General features: G+C 46.4%; 1 protein-coding gene across 3 annotated transcripts in view; it reads left to right on the top strand.

Annotated features, from left to right (window-relative positions):
• The first annotated feature begins 4,728 nt into the window (after positions 1-4,728).
• The window catches only part of DKK3 (dickkopf WNT signaling pathway inhibitor 3), a 46,217-nt gene continuing 35,860 nt past the window's right edge, over positions 4,729-15,085 (top strand). Inside the window, exons 1-3 of one of the 3 annotated variants that reach the window (XM_033205815.1) lie at positions 4,729-5,087; positions 5,519-5,757; positions 11,604-11,741. In XM_033205815.1, the coding sequence (XP_033061706.1) occupies positions 5,545-5,757; positions 11,604-11,741 (351 nt within the window). In that variant the 5' untranslated portion in view covers positions 4,729-5,087; positions 5,519-5,544. Of the gene's footprint in view, positions 5,257-5,518; positions 5,758-11,603; positions 11,742-15,085 lie in introns of all 3 variants that reach the window. The other 2 variants (XM_033205813.1, XM_033205814.1) reach the window with 2 other exon arrangements.

Here is a 15,085-nt window from a genome sequence, read left to right on the forward strand (position 1 = left end):
CCACAGCTGGAGTGGCTGGGATGCAGGGCACCAAGTCCCAAGCTGCACACAGTAGGGGTGCCCCAGGCCCATGAAACCATTTTTCCCTCCTAGTTCTCCAGGCCTGTGATGGGAGAGGCTGCTGTGAAGGTCTCTGACACAACCTGGAGGCATTTTCCCCACTGTTTTGGTGAGTGACATTCTGCTCTTTGTTACTTATGCAGATTTCTGCTGCTGACTTGAATTTTTCCCCAGACCATGGGTTTTTATTTTCTACTGCATTGTCAGTATGCAAATTTTTCAAAGTTTTACACTCTGCTTCCTCTTAAATGCTTTGCCACTTAGAAATTTCTTCCACCAGGTACCCTAAATTATCTCTCTCAAGTTCAAAGTTCCACAAATCGCTAGGGCAGAGGCAAAATACTGCCAGTCTATTTGCACAGCAAGAGTGACCTTTACTTCAGTTTCCAACAAGTTCCTCATCTCCATCTGAGACCACTTCAGTCTAGACTTTATTGTTCATATCACTATCAGCCTTTTGGTCAAAGCCATTCAACAAGTCTTTAAAAAGTTCCAAACTTTCCTACATCTTCCTGTCTTCTGAGCCCTCCAAGTCTCTAGGAAGTTCCAAACTTTCCTACATTTTCCTCTCTTCTTCCGAGCCCTCCAAATTCTTCCAACTTCTGCCTGTTATGCAGTTCCAAAGTCACTTCCACATTTTCAGGTATCTTTAAAGCAGTGCCTCACTACCCGGCACAAATTTGCTGTATTAGTCTATTTTCATGCTGTTAATAAAGATACACCTGATACTGGGTAATTTATATTTAAAAAAAGGTTTAATTGACTCACAGTTCAGCATGGCTGGGGAGGTCTGAGGAAACTTACAATCACAGCAGAAGGTGAAGCAAACACGTCCTTCTTCATGTGGCAGCAGCAAGGAGAAGTGCAGAGCAAAGGAAGGAAAAAGGCCCTTATAAAAACATCAGATCTTGTGAGACTTATTCACTACTGTGAGAAAAACATGGGAAAGACCTGCCCTCATGATTCAATTACCTCCCACTGGGTCGCTCCCATAGCACATGGGGATTATGGGAGCTACAATTCAAGATGAAATTTGGGTGGGGACACAGCCAAACCATATCAAACTAATATACATTCCCACCAATAGTGTATAAGTGTTCCCTTTTCTCCACATCTTTGCCAACATGTTATTTTTTTGACTTTTTACTAATAGCCATTCTGACTGGTATGAGATAGTATTTCATTGTGGATTTAATTTGTATTTCTCTGATGAATTTAGTGACATTGAGCATTTTTTTCATATATTTGTTGCCCACTTGTATGTCCTCTTTTGAAAAGTGTCTGTTCATGTCCTTTGCCCACTTTTTAATGGAGTTACTTGGAGTTTTTTTGTTTATTTGTTCAAGTTTCCTATAGATTCTGGATATTAGTCATTTGTCAGATGCAGAGTTTGCAAATATTTTCTCTCATTCTGTAGGTTGTCTATATACCCTGTTGATTGTTTCTTTTGCTGTGCAGAAGCTTTTTAGTTTAATTAAGTCCCATTTGTCTATTTTTGTTATTGTTGCATTTGGTTTTGAGGTCGTAGTCATAAATTCTTTGCCTAGGCAATGTCCAGAAGAGTTTCTCTTAGGTTTTCTTCTAGTATTTTTATAGTTTCAAAGCTTACATTTAAGTCTTAATCCATCTTGAATTAATTTTTATATATGGTAAGATGCAGGGGGTCTATTGTGATTCTTCTGCATATGCCTAGCCAGTTTTCCCAGAATCCTTTCCACATTGTTAATTTTTGTTGACCTTGTTGAAGATCAGTTGACTGTAGGTGTGTGGCTTCATTTATGGGTTCTGTATTCATTCCATTGATCTATGTGTCTATTTTTGTGCCGGTACCATGCTGTTTTGGTTATCATAGACTTGTAGTATTGTTTGAAGTCAGATAATGTGATACCTCTACTCCAGCCTGTTGTAGACACCCTTCCTCACCTCACAGTAAAGGAGGCCACTGCTGGGCCTTGGGGAGGTCAGCATTTTGTCAAGAACAAATCCAAGAAAAAAAGTCTACTTGACTACAAGAGGTTTTATTGAGTTGTTTTTGCTTTGTTTTGTTTGGAGGATGGTGCCTTCTGCTTTTATTTACCAATTTATTCACAAAACATTTAAAATATACCAAAAATAATAAAAAAGAACCAGCCACACCCATGTATCCTGATGTAAGTAATCATGGTTGATTAAACAGATGTGAATATTTGGAAACTTTTGTTTCAGAATTCCTCCATGCTGGTACACTCCCTTTCTTGAAGAAATAAAATGTCATGAATACAACTGAAGACATCCTCCATCCCTTCCTTGCCTCCCACCTCAGAGGCAGCCTGCACATTTCTGTATTTTTATTATATGTGAGCATCCATAAACAATACATGCTATTTTTCTGCATTTCTAAGATATGCACAAATCGTAACCCATATATGTCATTTTGCAAATTGCCTTTCTACCTCATATTATATTTTTGAGAGTTGGTGATGTTGCTGCCTATAAATGTTGTTCATTATTCTACCTGCTGTGCAGTATTCTATTATTGTAGAAGCCCCGGTCTATCCATTCTCCTGCTGGAAAACACGGGCAAGTAGTTTCCACATTTTTTGCCATTGTAAATACTGCCTCAGTAAACATCTTTATACATGTCTTCTTTTACACGTGGTCATGAGTTTCTGGAGGGTGGACAGCTAGATGTGAAATTGCTGTGTGCACTTTCTAGGCAATTTTCAGCAAGTTATATCCGCCTTGCTGCCATTTCCTCAACCATGAAATGGGAACCCAGTTTATGACTTGGTAGCTCCCTCATAGAGAAAATGTGAGAACCTAAAATTTTAAATAATAATTCCAGAAAGTGTTTCCAATGCCGTCAAAGGAAAAAATCAACTGTTCCTAGTGGATACAGAGCTTAGCCAGTGACACAATGGGAATTGTGGAAATGTAGAATGTTCTCTACTCTACATATGATTGTCCTGGATGGCTCTGCACTCTCTGCCTGCTCTGTGCCCCTCACCTCCCAATGGCCATCCAGACTGACCCTTTCTCTAACAAGTCCCTGACCCCACTGGGCTCCCCAGTCTGAGCTCTTTGAAGCTGACACTCCCTGTCCAGATCTGGTTTGAGCTCAGCTCTGCAGCTGGGCCCGGGGCTTTTCCTTCAGGTCCATGAATGTCTCAGGCTGGTGAGAGGACTGGCATGGAGCTGGGCAGGAAAGCCACTTATATTTGAGACCTGTAGATTTTCTTACCGTTTCTTCTCTTTTTCTCTCTTTCTCTCTCCCTCTCTCTTTACTCTTTCTTTCTTTCTCTTTCTTTCTTTCTTTCTTTCTTTCTTCTCTCTCTCTCTCTTTCTTTCTCTCTCTCTCTCTTTCTTTCGCTTGTAGTTTAACCTAATAATTGAACTACTGATAAATTATTACATTTGGGAATACAAAATGTTGACTCCATACAAGAAAACAAGTGTCCCTTTGCCTGACACTTGGGGCACTTCAATATATAGAGATTTTTAGGTTCAGTCTGAAAGTCAAGACCTCTAGACCGCATGGCAAAAGATGTAAGGCAGAAGACAATCTTACTGGGGAAATTCGTGGTCTTTAAGCCAGCAACACGAAGGACTGGAAGAGCATGATGTGCTCTGTAAACCCGCACCACTGCAATTCCTAGCTCGGCCCCACAATATGCCGCCACAGCACCCTCCAGTTCGGCATTAGTTTCTTCCTAATGTCCACCCTGCCCGAAGTGACATGCTGGGGCATGTGGAGACTCAGCTCCAGGTTCCTGGACGGGCTCAGCCACCCCCAGAAAGCTAACGAATGCTCAGCCAGGGCTGCCAGATGCCCAGGGGACAGAGCAGGAGATGCCGCGGAAAGGGGCTTTCCCTGCAGTTCAGGAGGGCCCTGTCCCCAGGCGCAGAAGTAGAAGGGAAAGAGGCTGGAAGCTATGTTTTGGCGGTTAACAGTAATGTGGGTAGTGCTGCAGAGAAAGGCAGTCTTGGGGCGTCAAGCTGGAGAGCACCAACTGCAGAGTCAGCTACACTCAGGACCTCTGGCCAGCCCTGCCTTCACCTGCTGTTTGGCCTGATGGTCTAACTTCTCTGATTCACTACCCACTCCATATTACGTTTTTGAGACTTGTCAATGCTTTACATTAGGGCTAACTGGGACGCACACAAATCTGGTAACTTGGCCGGGGAGGGAAGGTAGGAAGGAGCAGAGCTGGCTGCAGGTGTCTGGTCCTGACCACTCCTCTGTGCCACCCTTGAGGAGCTTGCTGACTTTCTCATGACGTTCTCCCATTCCAGGAGCTGCAAGTGCGTTGTCCTGGCTGTAGTACGGTGTCAACCATGGCAGACTAAGGCCAGCGGTGATGGCTTGAACGCCAGGCTGGGGGGCTGGGAATTTTCCTGAAGATTGCACAGGACGGAGGTTGCCTTGGAAAGACTCCTCCCAAGGTGGGACTGAGGAACATTCCCCCCACCCACAACCTCGGTGGGCTGTTGCAAGCCTGGAGGCCAGAGAACACAGGGGCCTGGGATGCCTCGGGGGCAGGGGGAAGCAGTGAAGGAGATGGCTGCCTTCCGTAGAGCTGGTCGCGGAGGCAGAAGAGGAGGGTGTGGGGCGTGAGGTGGCCGGCGCCCCGGCTGGCCAATGGCCGGGCTGCGGCCCCTCCGCGGGGCGGGGTGGGCCTGGTGGGCGGGCGGGGCTCGGTGGGGGACCTGGTGGGCGGTCAGGGCGCGGGCAGTGGGCTCTCTCGGGTACCAGCCCTGCCGCACCCCACTGCGCTCCCGCACCCGCGGCCCGCCCACCGCGCCGTTCTCGCTCCCGCAGCCGCAGCCGCACCCGTAGCCCGGCAGCCTCCCGGTGGCCTCCCGGCGGGAGCGAGCAGATCCAGTCCAGCCCGCAGCGCAGCTCTGTCCAGTCGGGGTGGGTGAGGGGCGGCGGTGGGGGAGGGGACGACTTGGCTGAGCTCAGCCTCCCTTGGGTGGGTGTGGGGCGGGGCCCTCCAGTAGGACCCGACGCCAAGGGGAGGGGCTGACCTGTGCTCTGCCCACCCCAGGTAGGGGCTGAGAGAGGATTGGGGTGGAAGTAGGGGTCGGGCACTCTGACTTGGGGGAGGAGGGGCTAGGGTTTGAACCGGGGACTAAGTCGAGGTGAGCTGGGGCTTGGGAGCTATTAGCGTAGAGGATCCGGGTTCGGTTGCTCTGGCGAGGGCTCCAGCATCGCAGGTGAGAGGCAGAGCTCAGCTTGTGCTGGAGGATGGGGGTGCGGGGTCCTGGGGCGATCGGGGCTCGGGCTGGAGCGGGTGGGGTGGCATCTTTTCGGGTGTAAACGGAGCTGCATTTTCAGTGGCCTCAGTTTCCTCCTGTCTTCGGGCGGGTGCGGAAAAGAGGGGCGCAAGGGGCGGGCGGCTGGGCGGAGCGGGGCGGGGCGGCGGGCCAGGCGAGGGGGGTGGTCCGCGCGCCTCTGATCGCGTTCCGGGACACACAGGCGGCGGCTGCGGGCGCAGAGCGGAGATGCAGCGGCTCGGGGCCACCCTGCTGTTCCTGCTGCTGGCGGCGGCGGTCCCCACGGCCCCCGCGCCCGCTCCGACGGCGACCTCGGCTCCCGTCGAGCCGGGCCCGGCTTTCAACTACCCGCAGGAGGAGGCCACGCTCAACGAGATGTTCCGCGAGGTTGAGGAACTGATGGAGGACACGCAGCACAAATTGCGCAGCGCGGTGGAGGAGGTGGGTGCGCGCTGGCGGCGCGGGGCTCTGGGAAGAGCCAGGCTGGGGACAGCGAAGGCTGGGAAGGCATGGAAGAGCGCTGGCTAGAGACCTGGGGTCCCGAGAACGGGCTGGGAAGGGCCGACAGCCGATGCGGAGTGGCCTGGAGGTAGCGCAGGGTGATCCCTACTCCCGCCTCGTTTTGCCTCCTTGCCAAAAAGTCTGGATCTGAGCCTGTGCACCGAGAGGCTCTGCAGCTGGACCCTCCCTAAGTAGCTGGGGCCACCTGCCTGCAGTTGGCGTCAGGCATGCCGTAGGCCTTCCCTATTGTAAGCGGAGGTTTGCAGGGCCCCTGGTATTCCAGTACTGTGGTTTCACAGAGACCCGGGGCAAGCTCCAGGCATCGCCAAGTTCTAGCTTGTCTGTTATGCTTTGCGCTTGTTAGGATGCCATGCAGGGACAAAGAGGCAAAGAGCCCTGAGCTTTACTGGCAGTCTGTCTGGGCTGTCTTGCTTCTCATGCAATGTGGGGGCAGAGAGGGAAGATGGAAATCCCAAATCTCAGCACTGTATGAGTAGCAGATGAGGATGTGAGAGGCAATCCCCCTTCCACCAACAGTGCTTTGCAGTTGTCCTGGGCTCACGTCCTCCTCTGCCACTCAGTAACAGGGTGACATTGGGCAAATCATTTATATCCTGCACCTCAGTTCCCTGTGAGAACTAAATGTCGTAAGTGTGGGCATCTGGCAAGTAATAGGTGCACAGTATTTAGCAACTATTATTATCAGATACCACGTACCTTAGCAAAGTTTTGCCTAGCTTCTGCCCTCCATCACCTACAGGTCTAAACACTGTGGGTGGCGTCTTGTTCTGTCCTCTGTGATGGGCACCCACGCATGCCAAGGGCTGCCTGGGAAGAAGATGTCACTGACCCTGCCCTCTCCATACAGGTGTGGGGAGCTGTCCCTGGTGCCTGAGGTGGGTAGGCGTGGGCGCTGTTGGGCCCGGCTCTGTCTGTAGCCTGTGTCTAGAGAGGAGCCAGCCATCCCAGTGAAGGAGCCAGCAGGAAACTAATGTCCAGGCTGGTTAACCCCTGGTCTGGTTTCACATCCCTGCTCTCTCCAGCTTGGTAGCCCCCTTGGACAAAGCCTTAACTGCTGGCCCTTGTCTCCAGGGAGAAGTTGCTTTCTCCCCGCAGCCCTTTGTAGTTTGGGGCTATTTCCCCTTCCACTCCACAGCAGTTAGCCTGTGGAGTTTGCAGTGAAGGGGACACTGGTTTTGGAGGCAGTGACTTGGGCAGCTGTCCTTGAATATCCACTGGACAGGCCCAGTTCCCAAGACCCATGATCTTTCTGTTTCCTGTGATTGCACAACAATCATGACATGGAAAAACAAAAGGGTGAAGGGATTCAGATAGGCCCCCATGTCTCTTAACTCTGAAGCTTCAAATTAAATGGAGTTCGCGATGCCTCTGGTTCTAGGGCAGGCCGTCTGCTTTCCTTATCCAGGTTCTAGGACTTTTCCTCCTGCACACAGATTCCTAGTAAGACTGAGTAAGTCACCTCTATGTTTTTGTGCCCACCACTGTTCAGAAAGTCTGCAGCGTGGTCCTCTGACGTTAGCTTCTGGTGAGGCAGGAGAGGGAGCAGCAAGGGCCTCTTCAGTCTCTTCTTGAGCAGAGCAGTGTGGGGCTCTGCGGGACCTAGTGACGGTGTCTTCTCCATGGGCGTTATCCACACTGGGTTTTGCCAAGACCCCAGCTTTCCTCCCTCTAGATGTGGCTCTGTGTAGGCTGGGGGTTGAAGTTTGCCACCAGAGGAGATGCTGGCTGTCACTTCTATCCCACTCTTTCCCAGAGGTGTCCTCGCTGGCCATGGGTACAGGATGAGAGAGGTTGAATACCGTGGCAGGAGAACAGGCAGTGGGGCCTGACCTTCCCTCATCCAGTCCCTGCTCTGCCAATTACTGGCAATGGCATCCTGAGTCTGAAGTGGAGAAATGTCCACCTCTTAGGGTAAGGTGAGAATTCAATGAGATGATGCAAGTAAAGCAAATCAGTGAGTTGGGCAGCCGTCCTTGAATATCCACTGGACCTGAATATCCACTGGTCAGATCCAGAGCCCAAGATCCATGATCTTTGTTTCCTGTAACTGTGAAACAATCATGACATGGAACAATTAAAGGGTGAAGGGAGTCAGATAGGCCCCAATGTCTCTTAACTCTGCAGCTTCAAATTAAATTGAGCTTGTGATGCCTGTGGTTCTCAGTGGAATCTATCTTTTAAAATATCTTAAAGCATTAAAAATTAATCTTAAAATGTTACAAGTGTCTTTTAGATATCTTCAAAAACAGAATACAATAGATTGTTAATAGACTGTGGTTATTAGTATTAATTTTTTGTAAAGAGACTACCAGAATGCCCCTTAAATCTCATAGACACAGGATAATCGGCATTTAGTCATTGTTCAGGGGAAAAATAAAAAAGGACCTGGGCCAGATGCATTATTTGTTGACATAGTTGCATCATGAATCTGCTTTCAAGAAGCTTCTTGGCATTATCAATGTTCCAGCTGGCTCAAGCTGTTGAAGTTTCTTAAGGGGAAGGACAAAGCAGGTCTAGTTGTACAGCCATTGTTGGGAAAAGCAAATCTTCAAATGGCTTCAATCAGGGCTATTACTACTTTCCTGTATTACTGTTCTGTATGCTACCAATGTATTCTGAAGATATAACCACTCTGTTTTTTCTCCCCTTATTGCCAGCTCTGTAACTCACTAGTTTTAGAATGTTCTTACTGCCTCACCTATTCCTAGCAAGAATTCTAATACCAAGCCTGGATTCATCTCTTTAATTTTTCCTACTATACCCCTTTTGCAGACACACAGATTTAACCAACTATAAATGCCATTTTTAACAGCATTCACATTCCTCCTCTATGAAACAGCTCCTTTTGCTTCAGACTTAAGTTTCTCTTGCTAGTGGCAATAATAGTTGCGGTTGAAATTTCCATTGTAAACTATACTTTTAGTTCATGGTGCCATTTAAGAACCGTTAGCTCATTTTGTTGAAATAACCAGTGACTGAGCTGGGGGGAAAAGTTTTATAAAAAGACTATCTGCTCAGCCTAGAGGAAACTCTAGGTTTGGCAACTTATCAATTATTTGAAAGCCAAACTGATCCCTATGGGAATTTAAAAAACACTAAAACATTCTCTTCTTCTGGGTGGATCCTCTCCAGCACCTTCAGTCTTCTCTTCCCAGCTGTATCTTTTCTGTCACTAACCAGAGTGGTAACTGAGGGCAAGGTCCTTTGCTTTAAAAAAACAAAAAAAAAGTCATTTTCTTGCCCATTCTGTCTTCTCTCTCAGCACCATTTCTTCTGCCCTTTGTTGGCAAGCTCTTCAAACACGTAATATCAACTGTCTGCTCTTCCTGCTTCTAGCTATCCATTCCCTTCAGAACTCTGGCAAAACAAACTGGCTTCTTTTGAAACTGCCTTCTTAAAGGGCAGTATGATGAAAACAGCTATGAATTTCATCTTTGCTGTGTGGCAGGTAGTGTCTTTCATGCCTTAATTCTTATATCTACGTCATGGTCCTTAATTCTTATATCTACTCCACAAAGTAGGACATCCGTATTTTACAAATGAGCAAGCTGAGGTTTAGTGGGATTTGGTATCTTGTCCAAAGTCACACAGCTACTTTGTGGCAGAGCCAGGACTTGAACCCACCTTGTCTGACTCCAGAATCCTGGTACTTTCCACTGTGTTCCTCTCTGAGGATGCTGCAGGCAATGACTTGACTCGTCCAGTGGCCATCTCTCAATGGCTTGATCCTTCTAGACTTACTTAGAGTCTTTCCCACCTAGAAGGCCCCTACCCAGATGTAGCTCCCATCTCCTGGACCTAATTCTAGCCAGTTCCCTGACTCCCCTCTCTTTCTGGTCTACTCGTTATATTATTTTCCCTCTAGCCTTCTGGAACTTGCTGTAGCTCCCTATTGCCTGGAACAGAGATTCTTAACTGGGGGGTCAGAGGGAGGGGAGGGAAATCCTCAGAATCATCTGAGAAGTTAAGTAACATTGGGGGTCTCACCTTTAGAAATCCCAATTCAGCAGGTCCATGAAGGGATGCAGATGTATCTATTTTTTTAACTTTTGGACGTGACTCTGTAATCACAGCTTTCCCATAAGATTGCTGTGAATATTCAAGGCATCTGGTGCAACGGCTCAGACATTGTCAATGCCCCAAACATGGGGGCTATTCTTAGAATTATTGTTGTTATGAAGCCAGTGATCAAGTTTCAAATGTCTCAGCAGCCATCTCAGAATCTAGCACAGCACTGTGTACATGGTGGCCACTGACTAAGTCCTTGTTGAGCCTTTCTGCCTACCAGGTTTTCTTCACACTTCGAGTTTAGTGTTTTCGTGTTGCGTTGAGACATGAGGATTCTTTCCTCTTATCCTCCTCAACTCAGCAAATCTGGTGGTTAAAGCAGGGGCTCATCTAGTACTTGAGGGGATAGAGGACAGTGATTTTTTAAATAGGAAAATATTTTTTGAGCATTCTTTTTAAAAATAAAAATAGCCTACAGTCAAAACTAGCAGTGTAGGAAAATTGCCATATATCAAGTAGAACTTCTCTTTGTGTCTCTCATTTTAAATTCCTAGACAGAGTATCTGATTGGCTCAATTAGTCTATGATGTGGCCTCCCTTTGGGTCCCATCAGCTGTGAACAGGTGACATTGTCAACTGCCCGCTCATCAGGGCTAGGACAGGGTGATAATCTGGAAGGGGAAGTTGAGTGCAGACATGAGGTCACTGACATATTTGGTATAGATGTTATGGAGGATCATGAGACTGGAGGATTTGAGGACGGTGGCCACAGAAACCTGACACCAGAGAAGAACATACGTTCAAGAAGACCAGAAGGGGTGTGGACCCCGGGAACTGGTTAACTGACCCTCTACAAAGATCCCTCTCCAAGAATTTCCTACAAGGGTACCCAAGAGGTAGGGTGGGGAAGGAGACACAGCTGTGGCCCTACCTACAGGGAGTAAGTTTAGGTCCCCTCCATCCCCTGCCCTACCACCACCACCAGCAGGCCCTGCCACAAGGATTTAAGAGCAAATAGTGTATTTGGGATGTGTTCCCAGAAGATACTAGCAGGAAGTGGGGAAGTGAGATGAAAGAAAAGAAAGACAATCAACGGTATACCCACAAGCAGGTTACTGCTCTGGGCATCTAGAGCTCCATCCCACTGGGGGCCTCAGAGGGAGACTATGTAGATTCTATATGATTTAGAATTGTCTAGTGAAGGGAGAAGCTGGAGTGCTTACCTTCATAGCCTGTCTCTCACTGCTAGGATGTTAACTCCCTAGCACTTGGGGCCTGTGCAGACTGAGCATACTTTGGTGACCAGAGAATGCCCTCAGAGAGAGACAGAGTTGGTTGTTGGCATGTATGGGAACTGGATGCAGGTGACCTCCAGATTAGGCCACCAGGAGATGGGCAGGGCATCAACAGCATTTATACAGGGAGCAAGACTATCTAATGGAAACATGTTCAAAATCCAGCTCCACCGTTTTCTGGGAACCTGGGGAATTTATCTAGTCTTCCTGAGCCTCAGTTTCCCTATTTGTAATATGAGGACATTAACACCCATCTCCCAGAGGGGTTGTGAAATTCAGTGCTGTAGTATATGTAAAACATTTAGTATAATATCTTATCATAGTGAGTACTCAATTAATAGCACCTATCATCATCATGATTCTTTGTAATTGCAGAAGAGGAAAAGAGATTGTTTTTTCTAATAGACTCTCATTTGTAACAAGAGAAAATAATTTTGCTCATTAAATTCATCGATTTAATAGATGGAGGCAGAAGAAGCTGCTGCCAAAGCGTCATCAGAAGTGAACCTGGCAAACTTACCTCCCAGCTATCACAATGAGACCAACACAGACACCAAGGTTGGAAATAATACCATCCATGTGCACAGAGAAATTCACAAGGTAAGTCGTGGCCAGCACTTCCTCCTTTCTATAGTGTCCAGTCCCATCAGAGAACTAAGCTTTTTTGTTTTTTTTTCATATGTGATATGCAAGCCCAAAGTACAATTGAGAATCATAAAATACAGATTGAAAACCAGAAGGAGTAATGTTACTGTTTAAAGTGGAGAGACAATGTATCAGGATCCTAAATTGCTTTTGCATTTATGCAGTATATTTAACCCTAGGCTTCCTGCCAGTCCAGTTGCAAAGAATGTCCAGGGATTATCATTTGAAAAAAGAAAGCAAATGAATGTCTAAAAACACCCTTTCCTAGCATTACATTTGTGGAATTGATCTATCTCATAGGTTTTTATGTATGTCTCAGTAGGGATTGAACTAGAGGTCATGTTACGGTGAATTGACCCTCACTTTTTTTTAGGAGGCATGTAAATATGATATACCCCATTTCCAAAAGAGAAACCCTCTATTGCCACAAAATTAAACTCTCATCCGTTTGCTGGTTGTGCATTCAAAATTCTATAGCAGATTTTTCCCCAAACTACCACGTGTCTGAGTGCCTCTTGGTCTAACATCATGCATGGAGAGCAACCAGGTTCATTCCCATTCTGACCTGATGAAGAAAGCTCTGCAAATCTCGAGGAACATAGCACTAGCTTGCCCCTGGTATGCAATGCCTCTGACATGATTTGGCAGGACTCTGAGAGCGAACTGCCTAAGACTGTGTGCTGTGCAGATATTCAGGATCATTGTTAGCATCCCATTGTGAATATCAAGGAGTTTGCCCCCTCAGCTCATCTCAACTCCTGTATGCAAGGCCACAGTGGCTTTCACAAAAGAGCCTCACTTTTGTTCAAGTGCCTAGATAATTACTTGGTTGAAACAACAGTGTTTCTGTGCCACAGAGCATAGGGGATCAATTTTTACGTGCCATTGCCTTGACTATAAAGTAGCTTTTGTGTGGCACTTCTGCCAATGCATAGTAATGGGTTCAGTTAGATGAATCAGCTACACAGTATATCCTCCAAGTAAATGAATGAGTTTACCTGCAGAACACAATCCTTTGGCATTGCTCATCTGCGACTGGAGAATGTTTTCAAGGTGATTATTTTATTCTTGTCAAACCCAATATCAAGCCATCCTTTCTGACAATAATTAACCAACAAGTTTGGTTGCTTCTTAAAGTTGCTTCTTGTAAATGACAGAATACCTGAGTGTGAGTCCTACCAGTCTCTAGTGTGATTTTTGAAAAATTACTTAAATGTCTTGATTCTCACTAACTGCATTTATGAAATAAGGATATCAACATCTACATTACAGTATTGTGCAGGTCAAATGACCCGAAGTATATGAAAGTTCATTGTAAACTGTAAAGTGCAATGCAAAAACCAGTATTCTTATTATTACTGTTATTATAATAAAGTTATTTTATCAACACAGTGCAGTAGTTCTCAAATGGGTTTTATAGAACACTAATCTTCAGCCGGGTGTAATGGCTCATGCCTGTAATCCCAGCACTTTCGGATGCTGAGGTGGGAGGATCTCTTGAGGTCAGAGTTCAAGACCAGCCTGGCCAACATGGTGAAACCCCATTTCTAATAAAAATACAAAAAAAAAAAAAATTAGCCTTAGCCAGGCATGGTGTCACGTGCCTGTAATCCCAGCAACTCGGGAAACTGAGGCAGGAGAATCACTTGAACCTGGAGGCAGAGGTTGCAGTGAGCCAAGATCACGCCACTGCATTCCAGCCTGGGCGACACAGCGAAACTGTCAAAAAAAAAAAAAAAAAAAGGCCAGGCATGGTGGCTTGTGCCTGTATTCCCAGCACTTTGGGAGGCCAAGGTGGGCGGATCACCTGAGGTCAGGAGCTTGAGACCAGCCTGGCCAACATGGCGAAACCCTGTCTCTACTAAAAATACAAAAATGAGCTGAGCATGGTGGCACACACCTGTAGTCCCAGCTACTCGGGGAGGCTGACGTAGGAGAATCACATGAACCCAGGAGGTGGAGGTTACAGTGAACTGAGATCATCGCACCACTGCACTCCAGCCTAGATGACAGAGTGAGACTCTGTGTCAAAAAACAAACAAACAAACAAAAAACACTAGCCTTACGCAATGCTTCATAAAAGAAGGGCTCAGTAGTAGTGAAACATATTTGGAAATCATCTTATATATTCTTCTTCTGGAGATTTAAGAAAAATACAAATTGTTATAATAAAGGTTCTGATAGGTCATGCAACCCACACATACAGGCTTGTAGAATTTTTAAAAATATGACATTGGTTAATTCTATAAAAAGCTGGCATAAAGGAAGAGATCATTTCTTTTGGGGAGAGGAATTATTTAGGTAAAAATATAAAAGCATGGTAATTAAGATGTGGTCCTTACCTTCTCAGAACTAGAATTTGATTCCCTTCTGCAAATTAGTACAATAGTTTCCACTTTGTCCTGGCTGCAGATTCCTGTGATATTAGAGCTGGCAGAGACCTTAAAGATGATGTAGAAGTGAGAAAATCTTGAATCAGAGAAAAGATATGATTTGTTCTAGGTGACATACTAGATGGTTATTGGCGACTGAGCCAGAGCTCAAAGAATACACATCTCCTAGCTTCTGAGCCAGCATCTTTTCTTTTCTTTCTTTCTGTTTTTGTTGTTGTTGTTTGTTTGTTTTTGAGATAGAGTTTCACTCTATTGCCCAGGCTGGAGTAGTGCAGTGGCACGATTTCAGCTCACTACAACTTCTGCAGCCCAGGTTCAAGCGATTCTCCTGCCTCAGCCTCCCACGTAGCTGGGATTATAGGCACCTGCCACTGTGGCTAATTTTTGTATTTTTAGTAGAGACGGGATTTCACCATCTTGGTCAGGTGACCAAACATCTTTTCTATCCTTCATCACCAAACCAAACATTAGACATGACCTTTCATGGGGCAGGAACATCCTGGGTTCTATGTTAGACTTAGCTTTGAGATGCCTGCACCTGGTTACAGAATCAGAGGCAGACAATAGATACAGCAATGTTGGAACAAGTCTCTCATTGTACTTAAGCACTTTCTTGATGAAATGAGACCATTCACTCGAATCAGGTAGGGCTGGTAGAGCTGAAACCTGCTTGCTTTTCATGAAAGATGTTCAACTAGACACCCAGACTTGTAATTTGTCAAAAATAAAGTTGACATTGAGTTTCAAGTGATGAGCCCCAAGAGTGATAGAAATAGCTGACATCTTTGAGCATTTTGCTGGTTGTCAGGCGCTGTGGGGAGTGATTTCTCCGGATTCCCTCATTTCCTCCTCATAGCAACCCTATGAGGCTGACTCTTAACATCTCTTATCACTGTGCCCAGGGGA

The sequence above is a fragment of the Trachypithecus francoisi genome, unplaced genomic scaffold (genome assembly GCF_009764315.1).
Source record: "Trachypithecus francoisi isolate TF-2019V2 unplaced genomic scaffold, Tfra_2.0 Lachesis_group8, whole genome shotgun sequence".
Classification (NCBI taxonomy): Eukaryota; Metazoa; Chordata; class Mammalia; order Primates; family Cercopithecidae; genus Trachypithecus; species Trachypithecus francoisi.